At 42.8% G+C, this 24,523-nt stretch overlaps 3 protein-coding genes across 6 annotated transcripts in view; all 3 read right to left on the reverse strand.

The window, feature by feature from the left end:
- The window catches only part of LOC124045909 (segment polarity protein dishevelled homolog DVL-1-like), a 67,835-nt gene extending 62,013 nt beyond the window's left edge, over positions 1-5,822 (reverse strand). Inside the window, exon 1 of one of the 2 annotated variants that reach the window (XM_046365706.1) lies at positions 5,403-5,822. In XM_046365706.1, coding sequence (XP_046221662.1) covers positions 5,403-5,572 — 170 coding nt within the window. In that variant the 5' untranslated portion in view covers positions 5,573-5,822. Of the gene's footprint in view, positions 1-3,997; positions 4,555-5,402 lie in introns of those variants that run through there. The other variant, XM_046365705.1, reaches the window with a different exon arrangement.
- A 791-nt stretch (positions 5,823-6,613) lies between these two features.
- On the reverse strand, positions 6,614-18,979 carry LOC124045910 (matrix remodeling-associated protein 8-like). Of its 3 annotated transcripts, none has more exons than XM_046365710.1 (10): positions 18,811-18,979; positions 15,504-15,530; positions 14,985-15,290; positions 14,782-14,883; positions 14,194-14,676; positions 8,462-8,635; positions 8,257-8,287; positions 8,043-8,125; positions 7,825-7,884; positions 6,614-7,703 (listed from the first exon to the last, which is right to left on the reverse strand). In XM_046365710.1, coding segments are annotated over exons 1-10 (1,287 nt in total). In that variant the 5' UTR covers positions 18,830-18,979; the 3' UTR covers positions 6,614-7,701. The 3 variants fall into 3 exon arrangements, with proteins under 3 accessions (XP_046221666.1, XP_046221664.1, XP_046221665.1); XM_046365708.1 differs by having other exon boundaries at positions 7,831-7,884; positions 18,811-18,978; XM_046365709.1 differs by having other exon boundaries at positions 7,831-7,884; positions 8,471-8,635; positions 18,811-18,976.
- Positions 18,980-19,368: 389 nt separating this feature from the next.
- Positions 19,369-24,181, reverse strand: aurkaip1 (aurora kinase A interacting protein 1). The gene is made up of 4 exons (XM_046364331.1): positions 24,045-24,181; positions 22,553-22,669; positions 20,394-20,863; positions 19,369-19,710 (listed from the first exon to the last, which is right to left on the reverse strand). The coding sequence occupies exons 2-4, from the start codon at positions 22,602-22,604 to the stop codon at positions 19,594-19,596; spliced, it is 639 nt and encodes a 212-aa protein (XP_046220287.1). The 5' UTR covers positions 22,605-22,669; positions 24,045-24,181; the 3' UTR covers positions 19,369-19,593.
- Positions 24,182-24,523: the final 342 nt, after the last annotated feature.

Raw genomic sequence — 24,523 nt, forward strand, 5'->3', positions numbered from 1 at the left:
CAGCACAGGGTCAGGAGGGGCGACCAACCAGCCGGCTAGTTATAGTCTGGGCCAACAGCACAGGGTCAGGAGACCAACCAGGGCGACCAACCAGCCGGCTGGTTATAGTCTGGGCCAACAGCACAGGGTCAGGAGGGGCGACCAACCAGCCGGCTGGTTATAGTCTGGGCCAACAGCACAGGGTCAGGAGGGGCGACCAACCAGAAGGCTGGTTATAGTCTGAGACAACAGCACAGGGTCAGGAGGGGCGACCAACCAGAAGGCTGGTTATAGTCTGGGCCAACAGCACAGGGTCAGGAGGGGCGACCAACCAGCCGGCTGGTTATAGTCTGGGCCAACAGCACAGGGTCAGGAGGGGCGACCAACCAGCCGGCTGGTTATAGTCTGGGCCAACAGCACAGGGTCAGGAGGGGCGACCAACCAGCCGGCTGGTTATAGTCTGGGCCAACAGCACAGGGTCAGGAGGGGCGACCAACCAGCCGGCTGGTTATAGTCTGGGCCAACAGCACAGGGTCAGGCTGGGGGCGACCAACCAGCCGGCTGGTTATAGTCTGGGCCAACAGCACAGGGTCAGGACCAACCAGCCGGCTGGTTATAGTCTGGGCCAACAGCACGACCAACCAGCCGGCTGGTTATAGTCTGGGCCAACAGCACAGGGTCAGGAGGGGCGACCAACCAGCCGGCTGGTTATAGTCTGGGCCAACAGCACAGGGTCAGGAGGGGCGACCAACCAGCCGGCTGGTTATAGTCTGGGCCAACAGCACAGGGTCAGGAGGGGCGACCAACCAGCCGGCTGGTTATAGTCTGGGCCAACAGCACAGGGTCAGGAGGGGCGACCAACCAGCCGGCTGGTTATAGTCTGGGCCAACAGCACAGGGTCAGGAGGGGCGACCAACCAGCCGGCTGGTTATAGTCTGGGCCAACAGCACAGGGTCAGGAGGGGCGACCAACCAGAAGGCTGGTTATAGTCTGGGCCAACAGCACAGGGTCAGGAGGGGCGACCAACCAGAAGGCTGGTTATGGTCTGGGCCAACAGCACAGGGTCAGGAGGGGCGACCAACCAGAAGGCTGGTTATAGTCTGGGCCAACAGCACAGGGTCAGGAGGGGCGACCAACCAGAAGGCTGGTTATAGTCTGGGCCAACAGCACAGGGTCAGGAGGGGCGACCAACCAGAAGGCTGGTTATAGTCTGGGCCAACAGCACAGGGTCAGGAGGGGCGACCAACCAGAAGGCTGGTTATAGTCTGGGCCAACAGCACAGGGTCAGGAGGGGCGACCAACCAGCCGGCTGGTTATAGTCTGGGCCAACCAGAAGGCTGTACACTGGTCCACAGTCCATGGCTTTCACTCACCATAACAGTCAGTACACAAAATATGTGTGAATCAAATGAGGATGAAAATGTCTTTAATAATTGAAGAGGATCAGGTCCTCAACCCTCCATCCTCTTCCTGAAACTTCAGGTTCTCAAACGTATCCAAGTTAGTGTACAGTAATAATAACAACATGAATATTCTCAGTGATGTAAAAGAGTAGAGCATGTGCAGAACCAGCAGATTTGACCCTCCACGTGGAGCTGAGTATTCATCATACCAAGAGCATTGATGTCCTTGCCTTATATCATTAGCTTCAGTGAGCCTCTATGACAAAGATTTTACTGAGGTCTCAACAAACATCTCAACCGTTGCCACGGCAAAACAGCATATTATCAACATCAAAGCTATCAAGTGATACTGAGACTGTAAGGCTATTTTACTACATGGGTTGAATTTACTGTGAATTTGCTGGAAAAATACAAATCACTACTAATTTGTGTGGTGGAACAAGTATACATTACAGTATAATGTAGTATTTTACCAGGCGGTTGTGGGATAAAAACTCAACAGCAACCCAGATTTAAATCCTATGCTACACAAATCTATGCTTTAACTGCTAATTACAGACACGCAATACGTCAAGAGATATAAGCTAAACAATCTAATCATAATCATACACAGATGGACTTAATACATTTTCTGGACAAACAATTCATTAAAAAATGATGTGTTGCACATCCACTAATCCTGATATCATTAAGCACAAAACAAATATTTCATTACAATGAAATAAACGCATTGTCTTCCTCCCCTTCACAACAGGGGGTCTACTATGTAATACCCTGCACTGACTGAACATTTACAAATCAAACACTGTCTAATAACTGCAAGGGATTCCACGTGTCTCCTCTCTACAGGAGTCTTATAAGGCCCCAGCTAGTTTCTCTAACAGCCATACAGTACCTGTCTGCAACTCTCTGGTGCATGTATATAGGTCGCTCAATTCGGATCTGTTTTTTCCACTTATTGGTCTTTTGACCCATAACATCAGATCTTTCCACATCAGATCTTTATCTGACCTGATCGGATTGGTCAAAAGACCAATTAGTGTCTAAAGGCAACCTATGCAGTCTATGTGGTACCAGCCATATGATCCTTTGTGTGTCCCTGACCATCAGTGTTGTTTCTGTACTGTGCCAGTTGTACAGCCAGTACAACACTGCCTGCTCAACGATTTCACTTTCACATGTGATGTTCAGTGTGTGAAACAATCTAGCAATGATATCCTAGTACAGATACCAATAGATCAAATTTGTTGATTGACATGACAAGACATATAGCACCAGCTCTTGTGAACGATTGAATAGGCCCAAAACACTGTACACTGTAGCGTGTTCAACAACCCCTAACCCTAACTTTAACTCTTTAGAGCAAACATGTTGTGTTTGCTTTCCTAATCAGGTGGTGGATCATCTCTCCTGGGGCCCCATGGAGCAGTCTGTCTCAGTCCTGCACTAGGACAGACTGGAGGGAGAGGGACACGACAGAAGGCCCTGCTGAGGCCACAGTATAGACCCAACTAACTAACTAACCTGCCACCAGTAAAAACCAGTTCCCTCACAAGGTCGTGCTGCCTGCTGTGGGAAATGTCCAAGCTAGTGACGTTTCTAGCCTGTGTGTGTTAGACAAAGGACTGCCTGTCTCTCTGTGTGTGGGTTTCATCTTTTGATGTTTGTGATAACCTGGTACTAAAAACAGCTGGGCTAGCCAATCGCCTCTAAACATCTTCAATAGCAGAATTACTGGAACAATAGTCCAGTAGCACAATAACCTATTGGTAAAAGGAATTAAGTGTACCTTACTGGCAACTGGATAGCAGCTGACTGCATTCAGCACAAAGTCACCAGCTAATACAACAGTCAATATGATGACTCACTGTGATGACTCAATTCAAATAAGGACAGTACAATCATATTCACACCAGATGGAGAGTTAGGGCTTCTACAGAACTGTGTGTGTGTGTGTGTGTGTGTGTGTGTGTGTGTGTGTGTGTGTGTGTGTGTGTGTGTGTGTGTGTGTGTGTGTGTGTGTGTGTGTGTGTGTGTGTGTGCGTGTGTGTGCCTGCGTGGTGCTTGGCAACATGCTTGTGATGGTGTGAGCTTGTCAGAGGAGAAACAGACATTGACACAAATATGTCATCCTCCAAGGAGGACTCTATAACAAGTGGACCTCTGACCTCCTATTATTGGAGGTGTCCATGTTGTCTGAATGTATGGGAGCAGGGGGTGGGGGGTCGTGGGGCGCAGGGCGAGAGGTCAAACACCTTCTATTAACAAGAAACGTTTACCATCTCTATAGGCCTGTATGGCTGAGGGAGTATCAGTCTGCGCAGAAAGACTGAGTGACGACAACATAATAATGAGCGCAAAGAAAAGGTTGAGAGGATGTACTACTTATAATAAAAACATGGGTCTAACTACAATCATGCATTCTTATATTTAGTATGTATGATGAATTACTCATGAACGTTTCCTCTATTCATTCTGAACTAATACTAGTAAATAACGTTTGAGAAAAAAGAGGGTATATCCCCTCTACAATAAATAAATAAATCTGTGAATAGACCATAGGTTATAATAAAAACAACTCTATTCAACATCTAATCAGTCAGTCATATACCAACCTATTTGATGACAGTGATAATTCATTAAATGTCTGATGACATGCCACCAGGTCACAAAGAAAAAAGTTGGAAATCTTTTGGCCAAAATAGTCCACTGTACACTGTCCATTCACAGGACAATAGGCATAACTATAAAAGCAGTGACATGGACAATTACAACGCGCGTTACTTATTAAATAGAATATCAGTGTTAGCAAGGTTGTTCGGCACATTTACGTGAGGTATGTCAAGCAAATTCTTGCGCTGCATTAGACGATTAAGGCAGGCCGTCAGTCCACGACACTCGCCTCTTTCAGGGGGTGCTCATCTACCGGGCAGCCATGTTTCTACTCAGAGCATTTTCAGCTGATTTGCGGCCTACAGTCCCATGGCGAAATGACAAAAATGGTCAAATCCAAACAACGAAGAGTAAGCTTTTAAATCAACGACGTGATGGTTAACCCATTCGTTGTAACATGCACGACGAGCATATGACGCGTTGTGTTTTCCATGTTCGCTTGATTCACCTTCTGCCTAGCATCGGAGGATATTACCTTTGTATGTAAACGATGTGTGTGTTTGTTGTGTGTGTGTGTGTGTGTTCGTGCGCGTGCCTGTAAGACAGAGGGCCATGACAGGGATACATGATCCCTACTGTGACCATTCACTCAATTGGAATATTAAAGAAGCTTATTTGACGCATCAGATGAAATGTTATAGCCTATTTTATTACATTAAGTAAGATTAACAAGACATATATATGGCAAAGTTGTCATCATAGAGTCACGCAGTCACGTTTGATGGCTGTCTCCTGAAAATCATGATTGGTTACAGTTAGGCTATGTGGCCATTATCGGCATCAATCTCCAATCTACTTTTTCTGTTCTTCTCTCTCTTTATTCCCTATTCACATACGCGCTCCAAAGTCATAAACACACAAGAGAAACCCGTCTGGCAATAATTCATTTGGATTCGACCCCGAGCTAGTGCCAAACAGCGAACATGTGGAGGCTTTGTCAACGTAGCATATCATGTTAGATATGCTTATTACATGATGATGCCCACACAGCGCAGCCTTATAAACGTCCAGGCTACAGTAACCTCACAACCAACATCGACAACAATATAAGCGGATCATGTTAAGTGTCATCATGGGATATTGGTGTGACGGGTCCGAACTTCAAATGAGGATCTATTATATTGCGCATTGGATACAATGAATGAACAGGTGCCAAACAGCAGATTTAGACACCGCACAGTCCTGCGCGAATGTTACAATGTTGCAACCTTTGTTGTGAAATTGGACACATGGTTGTCAGTGTAACCAACCAGGGCTGGGCTACATGTTTACTTCTATGATTTAAAAAAAAACAAGACTACAACATTCACGGCGAAGAAATGGTACGCTTTCATGGTGGCTACTTACCCAAAATCCTGGTCCATGGATTTGAAAAAGAATTTGTAGCTATTGACCGGACGATTGTTAAGGACATTTTTAAAATCCGCTAAAGTGACTTTCTCAGGAGAAACGGGTAATTTCACTAGATAAGGAGTCTCCTCCTCGTCAATGTGATAAATTATTTTAGTCTCCGCCATGAGAGTGAGGGTAGGACAATCATTGACACAGGAAAGGAACAAGGGTTGGCAGTGCAATAATAAATAGGTTTATGAGGCTATCTGTCTATCTATCCGTCTAAGACGAAATGCTACCGTGACAGCATGAATAAATATAACTGTAGACCTCACGCTGGAAAATAAATAACCTTGTCTTTGATAAATTAAGTAGAAATCTAGACATAATCGAGTTCTAAGTGACTGTATTCCAGCTCCAATGTGTCTCGGTACGGTGGCTCTCTCGGTACTAAAACAGGAAGGGACGGTCCACATCCTTGCGATATCGAGTTGGGAATATTTCCATTTTTTTCCAGTAATTCGTTAGACATTGCTGTCATCTAGTGGTGTGTTTAGGCTAGACTGCTAATGTTCTCCATTATACAGGACTAGTCACAGATAGTACTGCAGTCTGCACCATAAAGAAAGAAGGGTTTGGAGAACACATTTTATTCAGTAAACCTTTGGTGTTGATTTTCAGTAATAGTTTTAACTGTTGATAATATTGATTACTAAAATTATATATATATAAATATAATAAATCATCTTCGTTATTAGCCTTCTTTACAGTCATCTAAATATTACAACCTAGATACAATATATCCAATACCCGATATCACTGTAAATTAATGTAATAATTACTAATTCATTACAATAATTATAGTCAATATTATTAAGGTGTACAGATTTTCTTGATCACCTTTCCGTCCAATTCGTCAGTAGGTGGTAGTCTTGTGCTGCTGTACAGTGGCAGCAGCGTCTATCTACAGCTACTGCTTGAAAGCTATGGAATGAATGGTGGTTTCTAACCTCTACCAGCAAATACTCTTGACCATTAATGACAAACGTTATTTTCTTGAATAAGGTTCATTTAAAAAATGTCTTGTTAAGCTCTCTCTTCAAGAAAATCTTATTTAACCATTGATTTAAAGCAATGGGTTTGGCTTTAGATGTTCTTCCTATTCATACAACAGTAGCACAATGTACACATTGTAATACAATTATTAAAGAATGGTCAACCCAGTATTGTTTTTTAAATTAATATTTATTAGAGTGAAGATAATGAACCAGCATGCTACTGCACAGATAACTTGCTTGTAAGTAAAGCTTCCAAACTGAAAGTGTCAGGACCCCTTTATCCAATTACAGTAATTGAAAAATATGACGTCTTCTACAAACTTAGTCCTCTTCGTTCCCGTTTCTACACAAATCCTAATAACCTAGATTGCAAGATTCGTTGGCTTGTCAACTTGACAGCTCCAAAATGTAGTGTACTGCAAGCCTGCATTACGCAAATAGACAATCCCTCACATACAAACGTACATATCCTAACATACATTCCTAAAAAAACACATCTGGATTCTGTTCAAGGCTTGTTTTCCTGAGTTCCATTACATGTATAGACTTCTTTGTGGTCCATGATCGTCAATCACAAATGGACTTGGTAAGGATACAGTTATAATGTCTTATTACTCATTTATAAGCAATCTACCAATGAATAATTAAAAGCCTGACTATAAACTACTTATGACTCTTTACAGAAAGGATACGTTGGCTTAATGTAATGTGTTACCAGTCAATTACAGCAAGGTTTGTGGAAATCTTTAATAAACTTAACGCGTTATGAGCTATGAAATCACACATGGAACACGACAGTTCTCCCACACACATTAAAAAGACACCATGCATTCTGAAAATGAAAGGTTTAAAGGGTGAATTAAAGGAATACAGTGACAGAAAGTGTCTTGTTACATACAAAAAGGAAGGCTGTACAGTACACGGTGTTATTGTTCTATAAAATACTTGACGTCAAATATCTGTGTAATACAAAATCGAAGACATATCTAGCCATGTTAAAATCACAGCAGATCAGAATATAGACTTTACCAGTATGAAAATATAAAACAAACGTTGACTGGCGCAGCAATAGAAATGTTTTGGTAAGAGAGTTTGGTAAGGGGGTGTCTATAAAAAGAGAAAGCGTCCCCCCCCTCCTGTCCTCCGCTTTGAATTCCACCATTATAATCCTTTACTTCCTCATCCTGTACGTCTGCCCTGGACCAGCCAGCAGCATATCAGCTATTTCTGTCTCACTTCCACAACTTTCCATCCATTTCTAGAGAGAGATATGGAGGAGGGAAGAGAATAATAGGAAAGAAATGAGAAGTGACATTAGCAAAAAGAAAGCCATTCAATTAGGCATGAAATTGTGGTTTGGAACCCATAGTGTCACATACATTTACCTTTATTGCGGTCTTTGGACATATCTCTCTCTTTCAGTAAGTTGTTTTTGTAATCTAAGGATAGAAATGCAAAAAAGGGTTGGTCATTCAATTTGACATGTCATGATATACAGTATGAGCTCTGTGCAGCAACAGTCATTATTGATACCAGTCGCCCTGTTCAAACTCTAGTCGGTATGATGTAGGGCTTACAGGCAGCATGGGAGCCTTACTTGAATTCAGGTGTTCCTGGTTGCAGACCTTCAGCTCTGTGGCGTCCAATGCAATGTCCCCATGGCCAGTCAAATGACCCCTCCTGTTTACCAGTAAGAGAGGGAAGTGGTTAGTCATTTTTTTTTTAATCAGTGAGTTCAGGTCCTCCTTAAAATGAGTAATATTCTCATTATCAAGTGTGACCGCTGACCACCTTACTAAATCGATTCTCACCATTTAGATCTTTGCAGGTCATACTCCAGCCCTGAAACAAGATTAACACACCTTTAACATACCATTTACAAGTCACAAAATCACACAGCCACTCAACTGATTTAAATATTAAATCAAGGACATGTGTTGTAAATTGAAGCACATTCAAAGTGTGTCTGTGTGTGATAAAGAGACATGCAGAGATACATACAGTAGAGACACCCACACACGCTACCTCGCTTTCTGCGTCGTCGGGTAAGCACAGTGACTATTGTGATGATGAAGGCTAGGAGGAAGAAGGTAGCCAGGATGTAACCCAGCTGCTGGAAGAAGTGCCCTCGGTGCTCAGGGAGGATGACGTTGACGACTCGTGGCCTCTCAAGTTCAACCACGTTGTGGCCTGAAGGTGTGAGGACAACACTGTGGGTTCACTGGTCTGCTATGAACACTCACTGTGTTATAAACACAGGCTGGTGGTGGAACATTATATTAGTCCCGTTTTATTTTATCCATGTTGAGTGAAATTAATGATCGTATATAACCAATACATGTGGTTTAATTTGAACTGAGTGTATAAGACATGAAGAACACATTCCTAATATTGAGCTGCCACCTTCCTAATATTGAGCTGCCACCTTCCTAATATTGAGCTGCCACCTTCCTAATATTGAGCTGCCACCTTCCTAATATTGAGCTGCCACCTTCCTAATATTGAGCTGCCACCTTCCTAATATTGAGCTGCCACCTTCCTAATATTGAGCTGCCACCTTCCTAATATTGAGCTGCCACCTTCCTAATATTGAGCTGCCACCTTCCTAATATTGAGCTGCCACCTTCCTAATATTGAGCTGCCACCTTCCTAATATTGAGCTGCCACCTTCCTAATATTGAGCTGCCACCTTCCTAATATTGAGCTGCCACCTTCCTAATATTGAGCTGCCACCTTCCTAATATTGAGCTGCCACCTTCCTAATATTGAGCTGCCACCTTCCTAATATTGAGCTGCCACCTTCCTAATATTGAGCTGCCACCTTCCTAATATTGAGCTGCCACCTTCCTAATATTGAGCTGCCACCTTCCTAATATTGAGCTGCCACCTTCCTAATATTGAGCTGCCACCTTCCTAATATTGAGCTGCCACCTTCCTAATATTGAGCTGCCACCTTCCTAATATTGAGCTGCCACCTTCCTAATATTGAGCTGCCACCTTCCTAATATTGAGCTGCCACCTTCCTAATATTGAGCTGCCACCTTCCTAATATTGAGCTGCCACCTTCCTAATATTGAGCTGCCACCTTCCTAATATTGAGCTGCCACCTTCCTAATATTGAGCTGCCACCTTCCTAATATTGAGCTGCCACCTTCCTAATATTGAGCTGCCACCTTCCTAATATTGAGCTGCCACCTTCCTAATATTGAGCTGCCACCTTCCTAATATTGAGCTGCCACCTTCCTAATATTGAGCTGCCACCTTCCTAAAATCCTTCTTTCATCAGGCTCCTCCCCTTCATCTACGCTGATTGAAGCAAATTTAACAGGTGACAATCAATAATGGGATCATAGATTTCACCCAGTCAGTCTGTCATTGAAAAAGCAGGTGTTCATAATGTTTTGTGCACTCAGTGTTATCCATTGATATTGCATTTTGAACAACAATTACATGTTTTTTCTGCATCATTGAAAAACAGTTGTGCCACTATTTTTAGGCTGGTTTTAATTTTTTTCAGAGACCGTGAGTAAAGGAAGAGTTGACCTGTAATGACTTGCATACCTTAAAAAGAGAAATACCGATTAACTAAGAAAGAGGAGAGGGAGGAAAGGAAGGACCGAGGGGAGGAATTCTGTTATGTGCGGTCAGCCTGTCCAAATTAGTTTTCCAGATATTTACCTTTTCTCATAAACACAGACAATGTTTTGCAAAGTATAAAGAATGAACCCTAGCTGTTGTTGCCTCTCTGTCCCTGAAACTCCACCAGTCTGACTGGTCAGTGTAAGCAGACATTTGACAACACTCACCTCACAGTCATGCTCTGTGCAACACAAACACCACTTCTGCCAGGTTTCAGACAATTAATGAAGCAAAATAACAGAGCCGGGGGAGAACGGGATTTGCTAACTGTGAAAACCATGTGATTTAAATCAACGAAAATAGCTATTACAAATTGGCATATCAAATTGTTACTTCCAAACCGTCTGCACACAATAACATGTACCATACCTTCCCATTACACAATTATTGCACCATAACCATCAATCAGCTTGCCACTGTTACACATGTGTCTCTCTCACCTGCTGGGTGAGAACATAAATGATAGTCATTGGGGATAATGATGGTGGAGAACTGTATTAACCAAGCCTGGGAAGGCTGATGACACTAATATACTTTTGCTTTCCATCCCCTAGAGGCATTTGTTTCTTTTAAATCTGTTCTCATTGGCCCATCCGCAGATACAGTACCAGTCAAATGTTTGGACACACCTACTCATTCAAGGGTTTTTCTTTATTTGTACTATTTTCTACGGAATAGAATAATAGTGAAGACAACAAAACTATGAAATAACACATATGGAATCACATAGTAACCATAAAAGTGTTAAACAAAACATATAGTAAATTCTTCAAAGTAGCCACCCTTTGCCTTGATGATAGCTTTGCACACTCTTGGAATTCTCTCAACCAGCTTCATGAGGTAGTCACCTGGAATGCTTTTCCAACAGTCTTGAAGGAGTTCCCACATATGCTGAGCACTTGTTGGTTGTTTTTCCTTCACTCTGCGGTCCACCTCATCCAAAACCATCTCAATTGTCTTGAGGTTGGGTGATTGTGGAGGCCTGGTCATCTGACGCAGCACTTCATCACTCTCCTTCTTGGTAAAATAAAAGCCTGGAGGTGTGTTGGGTCATTGTCCTGTTGAAAAACAAATGATAGCACCACTAAGCGCAAACCAGATGGGATGGTGTATTGATGCAGAATGCTGTGGTAGCAATGCTGGTTAAGTGTGCCTTGAATTCTAAATCAATCACAGACAGTGTCACCAGCAAAGCACTACCACACCACCTCCTCCATGCTTCACAGAGTTCATCTGTTCACAAAGACACGGTGGTTGGAACCAAAAATGCAAGGTTTCCACCGCTCTAATGTCCATTGCTCGTGTTTCTTGGCCCAAGCAAGTCTTCTTATTATTGGTGTCCTTTAGTAGTGTGTTTTTTTGTATCAATCTGACCATGAAGGCCTTATTCACGTAGTGTCCTCTCAACAGTTGATGCCGAGATGCGTCTGTTACTTGAACTCTGTGAAGCATTTATTCAGGCTGCAATCTGAGGTGCAGTTTACTCTAATGACCTTATCTAATGTCCATTGATCGTGTTTCTTGGCCCAAGCAAGTCTCTTCTTGGTGTCCTTTAGTAGTGGTTTCATTGCAGCAATTCAACCATGAAAGGTTGATTCACGCAGTCTCCTCTGAACAGTGGAACTCTGTTGCATTTATTTGGGTTGCAATCTGAGGTGCAGTTAACTCTAATGGACTTATCCTCTGCAACAGAGGTAAGTCTGGGTCTTCATTCCCTGTGGCGGTCCTCACGAGGGCCAGTTTCATCATAGCGCATCATGGTTTTTGCGACTGCACTTGAAGAAACTTTCAAAGTTCTTGATATTTTCCAGATTGACTGACCTTCATGTCTTAAAGTAATGATGGACTGTCATTTTTCTTTGCTTATTTGAGCTGTTCTTACCCTAATATGGACTTGGTCTTTTACCAAATAGGGCTATCTTCTATATACCACCCCTACCTTGTCACAACAAAACTGACTCAAACACACAAATGCAGAAATTCCACAAATTAACTTTTAACAAGGCACACCTGTTAACTTGCATTCCAGGTGACTACATCATGAAGCTGGCTGAGAGATTGCCAAGAGTGTGCAAAGCTGTCATCAAGGCAGAGGGTGGCTACTTTGAAGAATCTCAAATGTAAAATATATTTTGATTTGTTTAACACTTTTTTGGTTACTACATGATTCCATGTGTGTTATAGTAGAATATATAGTAGAATAATAGTGAAGACGTCAAAACTATATAGAAAATAGTAAAAATAAAGAAAAAACCCTTGAATAAGTAGGTGGGTCCAAACTTTTGACTGGTCTGTATGTTATGACACATCATGACTGATTAAACTTGCCTGAGGATAGGTATTAGCTTGAGGCAGGCTTAAAATAAGAAATGAGTGGAAGACAGATACCATCCCTGGGTGGATCTTGCAAACTGCACCAACCAGTCTTACAGAACAAATTGTATTGAATTAATCTAATTCAACACTTCCCAAGTGGCATCGGAGTTGCTAATTATCTCTTGTCTGTTTTGAATGTTGTTAATATGCATGAAACCGCAGTGTCATGGTCAAGGTCAACTATCTCTGGAGAACAATTAGTCTTGCCTCAGTTCTCTCTCCGTATCTCAGCTGTTGCCCGTTTCCATTCCCCTGATAGATCAGACAAGAACTTACACGCAGAAACACAATGTGACATGTGCCGTGCAGAGGTCACACAGCGAGTGGTTTTAGTCTTGTTGAAAGACTGTGGTTAATTAGCAAGCCAATGAGCTGAAGGAATCTGACCTGGTCTGCATTTCTGGTTATTTTCGATTCTAAATGTTTTGGCTGACTTATCCAGGTTCTGGCGCTCACAACAACACCGAGCTCTACTTTAGCTTGCCATAAATGATTACAGTGTAACAAAAAAGTGGGATAATGGCTGCTGCAATTGCAGAGGACGGGGATAAGAGTTGGCTGGACTTAACAAGGGAAAAAGCACAACTAAGTAGAAGAAAGATTAAGTCAAAAAGTAAAAATCAAAGCAAAGAACTCTAGATTTGTCTGCATTGATCCATGTGAACTTCTTCCCTGCATACTTTACAATGCTGTTAAATGGATCAACCCATCTTAAAAGGACAAAGGAGGATCCACATCTAACACTGAACCAACCCTTGCCAACACCGCCCCCACTGTTCCCCTTTCATGTCCCAGCTGGTCCAGGTGCTGAACAGATGTAGCACATTTCATCCTTTTGCTGATAAACACGCCCCAACCAGAGGCCAGGGAGAAGGAGAGAATCAGACTAGTGATGGAGAGAGACTCTGTAGACAGGATACTGTAAAGAGATAATGAAACTTAAAGAGACGAACAGAAATCCCAATTCACCAGTTGCAAAGCCTCACCATGTGCCCTCCTTCCCCTGGAGTCTGGCTTGACTGCCCCTGTTGAGCTATAATGGCTCCTCCTGTAAACTAAGCCATTTGCTCAACTACAGAAAAATTAAAAAAGGTCTCCAATGAAAATGAGAGCACTTCCGTTTTGGCCAATTAGTGGCCTTTCAGACAGACTTTCAGACAGGCTTGCCTGCAGCCAACAGTCAGATTCCCCAAACAAAACCCTCTCTCTTTCTCAACACTCCAGGGCTCTCAACGCTCTCTCCCCCTCGCTGTCAGCTCATCTGCGGCCAAATGCATTCTTTCATTCTTTTTTTCTCACCCTCTTTTTCTCCATCTGTTTCTTTTGTTTTTGTTGCCTCTTTCGCCCACTCCTTCTTTCCCTCTTTCTCTCCCCCTTCCTCTTGTGCAGACAGAGAAAAAGTTTGAGAAGAGATCTGGCGCACAAAGATGCACTGACATAACTGGCCAAAAATGCCTATAAATATGACCAATAAATATACCCCAGGAACAGTGTTCTCAGTTAGACACAGGCTGCTGTAAAGACAGGCAGACACAAACACCAATCAGATTAGGGAAAACGAAGCTCAGGGAAAATGTGAACGAGAATATAGAGAGAAGATAGAATAAAGCCCTTTCTTTTCAACTATAAATCATTCTAACTGTACCCGCCATGTTCTAATGAAGTTGAAAAATGGTTCACACTTCCAATCAGAGAATAAACCCTAAGAGAAAGGGATATGCAGAGTGTCTTACTTGGGTCGTCATTGGGGAGTGCGTGGGGGACAGCGGGGAAAGCAGGAGCTGCAGTGAGGACCAGAGGAGGTGGGGGGAGTGGAGGCCCCACCATGAGTCTGAAGATGCGTCTCTCGTGCAGGCCACAGTAGTGGTGGTGCAGGTGGCAGGAGTACAGGCCCTTGTCGATGGGCTGCAGGTTAGAGATGGTCAGAGAGAAGTCCCCTACAGAGAAGGCATCCTCAGAAACACTCATCTTATCCACAGGGAAGAGCGGTCCATACTGTCTGCGCTCTCCGGAAGCGTACAGGTCCACCAGGCGGTCAGCCAAATCAGGTCTCACCCCAGGGGGCTGCCAGTCCCAGTGGGCTACCTGCTGCTGGTCCTCCTGCTGGCCCTCAGTCCACAGGGGCCGCCGGTTCACACACGGCAACACCACCGAGCTCCCCAGCAACACCACAAACACTGTCTTGTCCCCGTCCCAGTACCGCTTCTCCTTACGGGCTGAGATGGAACAGGGTGAATAGCGTTTTTCATTTAAGCATAATAGATACTGTATGGAAGACGATTCAAATCATCATGATTCAGATACCTATTGTGGATAGTCACCTGACTTGGTGGTGTTGAGTTGTATCTTGATGGATTGGTGCAGCTGGCAGTAGTGGTGGTGCAGGTTACAACTATAAACACCTCGGTCAGCTGCTCCCACATCTGGCATAACACACATTCCAATGACATTTTCTCGAGTAACATAAATGAGTGTAATATTCTGTACAGTCATGAGCATACAGTATACCACGGGCCCAACTCACTGTTGATGACGAGGGAGAAGTTCCCGTCAGTGAAGGCGGTTTTGGGGATGGTTATGCGGCCCTTGTTGAACCCATTGTAGACTCGCTCTTTGACCCCGGGGGACATGTCCAGTATCCTCTCCACAGAGTACTCTGGTATGCTCCGGACCAGGTCCCAGTGGACCACCCTCTGGCGGTCCTTCAGGCGGTCCCGGGTCCACACCATGCGGGGGCTGTTGCAGGGCAGTACCGCCAGGGTCCCAGCTGGGAGGGTGATGTTGCGGGCCTCCACCACCACACCTAGACTGCTGCTGCTCTGGCCCCATGCTAATGCAACACACACACAGGACTTATTTGTACATTTTGCAACAGGAAAAAAAACACACAAAATTAAAACATTTCTCAACAAGATCATGGAGAGATAAAAACATAACCCTAAAAAAACACACACTTATACTAAATGTAAACAGCAAATAGAGGCATAAATGTTGTGGATAAAAATGTGTAATACAGTCAAGGTTGCATGTTATGGGGACTTACCACTGGGCATGAAGAAGACAGCAGAACCTGTAACAAATAACAGAAAATGCCATTGTCATCATAGGAACCATAACTATTCATCTGGCAGGGTTGGACCTGAGCTGACCAGAGTTGTGGTCACTGCGCTGTTGTGAACAGATAGCTTAAACAGTAGTTAAGGCTGGCTGGTCTAACAGCTGCTTCAATGAGACAACTGGGTGGAGGAAGAGTCAGAAAATAGGTCAAGAGAAAAAACAAGAAGGGGCAAGAATGAGACAGGGAGAAGTATATACACTTCTCTATATTTCAATGTTTAGCCTTTTGGGACTGAAGGCATTCCTGTAGCAGGTCTGCTATTTCTAACCCAGATATTCACTAGGCGCTATTACATCTGCTGTTTACCTAAGGGCCAGATGCAGAGAGAAGCATACAGCCCGGGCAGCAACACAGAGGCTCTATTCATTCCCCTGCTAAAAACTGTCAAGGCCAAAGTCCTGGGGGTAAACACAGCCTGCCAGTGCCCACTGCCACAGCCCAGCGTTACAACTGGGTGACCATTACTTAGATCATAGATGTCTATTGTATTTCATACACCAATGTTAGGGGAGCTATTCTCGATCAATTCTAGAGGTTTAGCAGGCAGGCTTATGTTTTGTTTAAATTAACACCATAAAAATGGAAAGTCAAGTTTTTAGAGTTTTGAGTAGGCCTATGCTGTTTTTAAGGTTGTGGGGTTTGCAGAGACGGTAGATACCAGGTGTTTTGTTCATCTGCTGATCTGACAGAATCCCCTCACATGAGGAAAAGTGATGACTCAGGGAGACTCGTCAAATCAAGTGGTTAAAAACCTCTACAGGATCAGTATGTCCCCTGCGGGATGGTTGAACTAACGTAGGCTAATGTGATTAGCATGAGGTTGTAAGTAACAAGAACATTTCCCAGGACAGACGTATCTGATATTGGCAGAAAGCTTCAATTCTTGTTAATCTCACTGCACTGTTCAATTTACAGTAGCTATTACAGTGAAAGAATACCATGCTATTGTTTGAAGAGAGTGCACAGTTATGAACTTAAATGTATTAATAAACCAATTAGGCACATTTGGGCAGTCTTGAAACAACACTTAACAGAAATGCAATGGTTTATTGGATAGGTTTAAAACTTTGCACGTACACTGCTGCCATCTATTGGCCAAAATATAAACTGCACCTGGTCTTTCATAATACATTATGGCCTCTCTCTTGCATTTCAAAGATACAAAAAAAAAGACAAATAAAACATGTTTTTTTCTTTGTATTATATTTTACCAGATCTAATGTGTTAATTCTCCTACATTCAATTAACATTTCCACAAACTTCCAAAATGTTTCCTTTCAAATGGTATCAATAATATGCATAGTAGTACTGAGGTAGAGGCAGTTAGATTTGGGCATGTCATTTTAGGTGAAAATTGAAAAGGGGCGGATCCTTAAGGTGTTTTAAGAGCGTTGGGCCAGTAACCGAAAGGTCGCCGTTTCGAATAAGCGAGCCACAAGGTGAAAAATCTGCCAATTTGCCCTTAAGCAAGGCACTTAACCCTAATTGCTCCTGTAAGTTGCCCTGGTTAATAGTGTCTGCTTATTGACTAAACTGTCAAATGCCACATGCTCCAAATACAACTGGTGTAGACTAACAGGAAATGCTTGCTCATCTCCTCTGATGCATTCTAATACAGTCCTGTCATGGTTTCACATCAACTGTGGTTTTTACTTATTTACGGTCAGTAAACTTACTCCCTATGTAATTAGTTGCTGGTCTCTAGGGGCATTGGAATAACATTTATTTCAAAGGTTCTCCTACGATTAAAATGACTATTTCTTGTCTGGTGAAGGCATTGAACTTGAGGTGCTGATGTTTCTTATGATATAACCATCTAGACGAGGCAATGTCTCATCTCTAGTATCAACATGTTTATGCGAGTCCATGAGCTCAAGCGTAAGTCCAAGGTTGGTTGTGTGTGCGACAACATGCTGGAGAACTGTGGTATGAGCAGCACTGAAGGACATAAACAATTCTGTGGACAGAAAAAAAGATAATAATCGTACCCCGTCTCTGGTCCAGACATACAATACTAACACTTAAAGATTTAACTACCTGCTACTGAAATGACTGACACTTTCACAATAACTTACATCTGAAGGTGAATCGCTACAGCAATGATTCACATTACTGAATGTGGGGAAATGATTTAAGTAAAAAAACATGTACATGCTGTATTATTTTGCTCAGGAGGGTAATACATAGTTTAGTTGCACAAACAGAAAGACAGTTTGTAAAAATAAAAAATATTTTTTAAACTATGTGCAGGAATTTTTTTTCTCCCCCAATGACACTGTAGTTTGAGGAGCACAACAGCACAGCTCAGTAAGAACTCAACCAAGCTGCAGATTCAGCTATATACACAAGGGTCAATTCAGAGACACTCGTTGCTCTAGAAGGAACATCCTGCCTGATAAGCATCATTTTGTTGACATTATGCCGAGGCTGGAATCAGTCAATATCTGAATCTGTAAACCATCCCTAACAAGAGGGTATGAATTTCCTGTCCATTCCTGTAAATCGCAGTTTGCCTCTGGCCTAGGGCATGCATGGACACATGATACGCAGAATAAATTGGTTTCCTTCCTACCAACTTCTGCAACGACCACGATATTGGTAAATCATTCAATGAACATTGTCATTATAATTACAATTTTTAAGTAAGAATTCATGAAAATCGGTGACTCTACATGTTGATAGCCTCCTATATTGAATTACATTGTCTAAGGCCCTAAATTGAGTTTAAGTGGTAATCCCTGTATCTTGAGTAACTCCAGCCCACTTATGGTGAGACTCTCCCTCATTTACTGGCACATATAATGACAGGCTACAGGGATTGTGCTGACTCTCCCACTCTGACCGCAGTTAACTCAAAACACATTGGAGTGAACCCATAAGAAAAGCACCCAACCGCCACCAAATACCAGAGGCAGACATGATTGTCCATTCTTCTTTACCTATTTTACATAAGAATTTTGTGATATACAGAGTACATTGAACAGATCATTGATGCAGAGGTACAAGGTATTTGAGGTAGACATTGTCTGTACCTAAAGGCAGGGTAAAGTTACTTGGTATCAGGATAATAATAATAATAATATATGCCATACTATACTCATGCTAAATACGTTTAAATGAATCTGCATTGACTGCATTGACGCAGGGTCGACTAACGTTATCATTTTGGCGCAGGGTCGACAAACATTAAAGCTTTTGTTCCGTTATAGTGAAAACAAAAATTGGAACTTACTCAGAAACAGCAGCAACATCTCTTTGTCTTTCTTGTCCAACTTCGCCTCGAAAGCTGGGAGAAAAGATGGTAGGCTGCAACACGGTGATGTGTGTGCATCAATGGACAGAAGAAAGCAACACCTGAAGAAAGTGCGTCAACAACACAACGACAGACTTCTCCAGAGTCTAGACCAGCAGGGTATGCCCCTCCTACTCGTGCCTGTGAAACCCTACACCTCCTGGCACTGCGACAGAGAAAACAGACGGAGTGCATCTTCTCGTCTCCTGCTTTACACATTGGCATCTTTGAAAGTGACCACTTCTTCTGACCTAATATCACGATACCAGAATATTGTTTTACCATTTTGTCACTCACTGAACAACAATGGACTATGTCAGTTTAACATCTTTCAGACTCCCAGGTTCAATGAAACAGAGGTTGTACAATACTGCCACTCACTGTTTCTCTCACGAAATAGCAAAGGAAAAGGTATAAATAAAATAATATAGCAGTCTATGCTAAGCAGGTATGAACATACTGGCATGATATATTAAATAAGATTAGTAGATACAATTATAAGGATGGGAAACAAAGCTTTATTGTTCATTTTCACTTACTTACAATGAACATCACACTCAACAGGAGAGAACATCTGGAAAATGTCCAAATCACTGACAAGTAGCAAAGGAGAGCAGGCTGCTCTGCTGTGTTTGAGGAAAAGCGTACGTGTCCTGTTATGACCCAGTATGTGGGTCAGTCAGCGGTGTGCCAGAAGGCTTTCAGCCCTGCATGTACTCTTCTTCATCCCCTCTTGGACTTGTACTGTTTAATGAAGATTTTGGGTGTGTTCCATCCCTCTGGGGCTTTCTTCAGTCCAGCTCTCATCCAGATCCTCTGCAGATCCTTCTCAAAGCCTTTCTGCACACAAGTACAGTAAATACACTATTAGAGCGCTCACAGGGAATGTAATAAGTGTTACAATCTGTTCAAAGCAGTGGGGACATTATTACTGAGGTAACATAAGCTGTGAGTGATAAGCAGTTCAAGGGATAATTAAGGATTTTGTCATTTTTAATTTGACCTTTATTTAACTAGGCAAGTCAGAACAAATTCTTATTTATATTGATGGCCTACCGGGAAAAAGTGGGTTAACTGCCTTGTTCAGGGGCAGAATGACACATTTCAGTTCAGTTCTGGGATTCGACCCGGCAACCTGAAACACTCTAACCACTAGGCTACCTGCCACCCCAATGAGCAATAGGGCCCATTATCTATTTCCCCAGAGTCAGGTGAACTGGTGGATACCATTTTATGTCTCTGAATGCAGTTTGAAGGAAGTTAGAGGTATCATCCAACAGACACCGATGGACTTCCAGTCACTGAGCAAACGCCTAGTTAGCATTGGCTTGTGAAACTACCTCTAACTTCCTTCATAATGGACAGAGACACAAACATTGTATCCACGGGTTCATCTGACTCTGGAGGAGTAGATAAAGGGGCTCATTGCCAAAATCCCAGAGTATCCCGTTAAGAGTTTATACTCATAAGAACAACAATTAAGAGCACAACATTCTCCTTCCATCTCCAACCAAAACACTGACCTGCTTCTTCTTCCTCCTGCCCTCCAACACTCTCCTCCTAAGGAACTTAGTGCGTTTCAGCAGCTTCTTGTACTTGTGCCTGTTCATCTTCCGCCGCCGGATCTCCAGCACGTTCTTACAGCTGAGGGGCGTGACGGAGCCATCACTCTCCTCCAGTAGAGGGACTGCAAATGGGGGCAACACCTTGGTGTCCACCATCACACCTCCTTCCTCCAGGGGCTGAGGAGCCTCTAGCAGGGGAGGGAGGGAGTAGTGCAGGGAGAGCCAGCTCTCCAGTGGGGACACTGAGAGATTACGAGGGACGAGGAACTCTTCCAGGTCTGGCTCCAGTGCCACCCACGGTTGAGGAGGCTGTGAGTTATCTGCTGCCGTTCCATAGTTTCTGGCTTTTCCATTTAGAGAAGAGCAGCAAGCAGGGAAGACGGCCAGTAGAGATCCACGCAATGACTGTACTGGAGTCTGAAGTACACCTGAGCGTTGGAGAATAAACAGAATTGTATCAGTTTACCATTTAAGTGATAGTGCCACATTTTAAAGTGGAATTGGCAGCATTTTAGAAACATAAAATAGTATTAAAATCTGTTCATTTACTCCCCCAGGAAGAATATGACAATTGAAAAAAAAAAAATTCTGACAAGCAAGCACTTAGATATGGTCATTTTGATAAATTCTTAGAATGTTTGGGAATTGCTTTTACTAAGGCACCTGGGAAAATTCTATAGCAATATAGAGTGGGAAATCAGCCATGCATTTGGACAATTAATAGACACTGCAGTAAATAAAACTGAATAAAAACATCCGTCTCGTCCAGGACCGGAGTCTACACAGACCTGTTTACCAAAGCCAATCAGAGCTACAGTAGGCCTTTATACAAACAAGCCATTTTCCACCCAGGCCTGCCATCATTCACTTTGAACTGGACGTTGTGTTCAGTCAGTAGCAACAGCACGACTTAAGATCAATAGAACGCATTCGCCAAAAGCCACAAAATATACTTGAATGGATTTCTGCAAATATGTCAATACCACATGAATCCTCTTACTTTTGGGAACTTTACAATCCTATTGATCCAACAACCATGAAAGGGTAGGCTCTCTCTCCCTCAGTTATGCACATCAACAACTAATACTAACCAGAGCAAGATGAGCTCAAATCTAAGAAGGAACATTAGATAAACCCTCTCAAACTGTTCAGCTAGTTAGTTGGCCGTCAAAATTCCACTGATAAACGATGGATAATTGTAGCCTCCTCATCCTTCTGCGGCTTGGCTGCAACCAAGCTAAACAGCTAAAGTTGGCAAGCAAGCTACTTTGACACAAATGAGAGAACACCTCCCTCTGACCTTTTTACTTGCCCTAGCAGAGCTGGTTACATGTTACCTAGAGCGTTTGTGACTAACTTATTTGTTTTGCCTACGTTTACTGACACCGGTCCTATTTTAACAGGTGTTGCGCGTTCGAAAATTCATCAGTTATTCTGAGCTCTGGCACACAGACGAAAGTGCTCCGAAATCAAGTTGAGTGAATTTGCGATCGCAGGAGATATGCTAACGGGATAATTCAATCAAGTTCTTGCTAGCTAACCAAACGACACCTGGATCTCTAGCCATGTAGAGCCACCGAAAAAAAACGATATGAGGAGAAAGTGACATGACATCCTCCCAGCTAGCGTTAGGCGCTGTGTTTTTAGCTTGCTACATAAATAGATATGCAAGCCTATGTTATGACTGACTAGTGATCATTGCCTTTTGCTCGTTTGATTTTATTGACAGCCTTAATTACATTCCTCCCTTTTTGTCATGGAAACCAAAACAACCGAATGGAGGCAGCAAACAATGCACCAGGCCAGCTGTAAAATTACAACTTGATAGCAATATGTTTTGGACTACCAAGAAATGTATCGGTGAATTATATTTATCATGCATTGACCTGCATCCATCTATTCTGCCAACAATGCTTTAGTGTACATCATGGAATGTTGAGTCAAATATAACCTCCATTTAAAACCTCTTATAAAGTTGGTTTTGTAGCATAAACTGGTCATTTGACTTTTTTTTACTGATATTATGATGGTCTGTTTCACATCTGCTAAGTAGTTAAAATATTGTCAGTTCCACTTTAAGCTAGCTATAGATCTGATGTGTGTCTTGACAAACTTACCAGTTGCTCTGCAAAGCAGACTGAGGCGAGGGGCCACCCTTGAGATAAACATATCTACGATTATTCAAGTGGAGTCATCAGGAATGAATGAGTCTGTATGCTGCTCCACTGCGTGCCCTAGGAAAAAAATGTTAGACCATTCATGTCAATTGTAAAAACCTTCAAGTTCCTTGGTGTTCACATCAACAACAAACTAACATGGCCCAAGCACACCAAGACAGTCGTGAAGAGGGCACGACAAAACCTTTCCCCCCTAAGAAGACAAAGGATTTGGCATGGGTACTCAGATCCTCAAAAGGTTCTACAGCTGCACCATCGAGAGCATCCTGACTGGCTGTCACTACAGAGGGTAGTGCGTATGGCCCAGTACATCACTGGGGCCAAGCTTCCTGCCAACCAGGACCTCTATACCAGGCGGTGTCAGAGGAAGGCCCTAAAAATTGTCAAAGACTCCAGCCATCCTAGTCATAGACTGTACATTCTGCTACCACAGGGCTAGTGGTACCGGAGCGCTAAGTCTAGGTCCAAGAGGCTTCATAACAGCTTCTACCCCCAAGACATAAGACTCCTGAACATCTAGTCAAATGGCTACTCAGACTACTTGCAACCCCCCCCCCCCCCTTCTACACTGCTCTGTTATCATCTATGCATAGTCACTTTAATAGCTCTACCCACATGTATACATTATCTCAATTACCTTGACTAACCGGTACCCCCTGTATATAGCCTCGCTATTGTTATTTCACTGCTGCTCTTTAATTATTTGTTATTTTTTTAAATTTTTTTAAAGGTATTTTTCTTAAAACCGCATTGTTGGTTAAGGGCTTGTAAAGTAAGCATTTCACTGTAAGGTCTACATTTGATTTGAAGTGTATTGCTGTTACGCAGTTTACACTTCAGGTAGTGCCCCCTGAGATATAGCTACGAACCGCTTTGATAGAGGGTGATGTTCGTAGCAGGTTATGAAAGTATTCTCGCTAAACTTACCCTACTATGTCCAAACGTTAACCTCCGTCTCCTAACCTGCTATGTTAATTATTATAACATGCTGCGTAAATTATACTAACCTGCTACGAAAAAGTCACTATCGCAACTGAAAATAGTATTTCTCTTAACTAATTTAGCTGAGACAATGTTCTCATACCGCTTTGATACAAGGTGATTTTCGTAGTACGTTATGAAACCATTTTTTGCTACCACCTAAGTCTCCTAACCTTTTACGTTAATGATCCTAAATCTACTGCGTAAATTCTCCCAACCTGCTACGAAAAAGTCACATCGATATCAAAGTGGCGTAAAAAGAGTAGCTGCTGACACGTTAGCTTAGATATTCTGTTGATTTCTATGACTGGTTGTTAGCTCTCTTGCTATCATGGAGTACTCGTCTCAAGGAATAATCCCAAACAGGTTTGACACGTTCAAAAAGTTATGCTGTGTACTAACAACACAAGATTAAATCGGTAATTAAATTCATATTTTCGCATTGACTTACTTGACAGTAGCTACAAGCGTAGCTAACGTTATCAATGATTTTCGTTTTTCAATGTGACTCCGGGAGACAACTTCCGGTCCACCGAAAACACTCTTCCTCTTTTCTTGTTACAAAATCTCCCTCGACATGGTTCCGCCTCAGTAATGACCTGAATCTGCTCAATATTTGAAAATACACGGTATATATTTGGTTTATTATGGTAACCCTGAACAAAGGCGTTATGACCTAAATAAGTTCAATAACTTATTTCGTATAATTCGGCCTCTTGTAGGATGGTCTGAAATCTCATTCTAGAAGGAGGGAGGCATGTTCTGATGGGAAGCATCTGCTGTTGCTAGCCCCAATTCTGACTTGTGCTCTGTTACCCGCTACACTGATATCTGCTCCCGTAAAATCCTGGGGTTTCTGCACGTTAACACTAGAAGCGTATTACTTAAAATTGATCAATTGAAAGTGTGGGTTCACAGCTCCAATCCAGA

This window comes from Oncorhynchus gorbuscha, linkage group LG10, assembly GCF_021184085.1.
Source record: "Oncorhynchus gorbuscha isolate QuinsamMale2020 ecotype Even-year linkage group LG10, OgorEven_v1.0, whole genome shotgun sequence".
NCBI classification, from domain to species: domain Eukaryota; kingdom Metazoa; phylum Chordata; class Actinopteri; order Salmoniformes; family Salmonidae; genus Oncorhynchus; species Oncorhynchus gorbuscha.

What these genes read in the sequence shown, in the direction of transcription:
- LOC124045910 (XM_046365708.1), bottom strand. An exon ending in CTTCTCCCTCGTCATCAACA is followed by an intron (nt 14,884 to 14,984) that starts GTGAGTTGGGCC and finishes GTGTTATGCCAG; the next exon opens with ATGTGGGAGCAGCTGACCGA. An exon ending in GACCTGCAAAGATCTAAATG is followed by an intron (nt 8,126 to 8,256) that starts GTGAGAATCGAT and finishes ACTGGTAAACAG; the next exon opens with GAGGGGTCATTTGACTGGCC.
- aurkaip1 (XM_046364331.1), bottom strand. Translation starts at nt 22,604, where the DNA reads ATGTTTATCTCAAGGGTGGCCCCTCGCCTCAGTCTGCTTTGCAGAGCA. An exon ending in TCTGCTTTGCAGAGCAACTG is followed by an intron (nt 20,864 to 22,552) that starts GTAAGTTTGTCA and finishes TCCAACGCTCAG; the next exon opens with GTGTACTTCAGACTCCAGTA. An exon ending in GCAGGAGGAAGAAGAAGCAG is followed by an intron (nt 19,711 to 20,393) that starts GTCAGTGTTTTG and finishes ACTTGTGTGCAG; the next exon opens with AAAGGCTTTGAGAAGGATCT.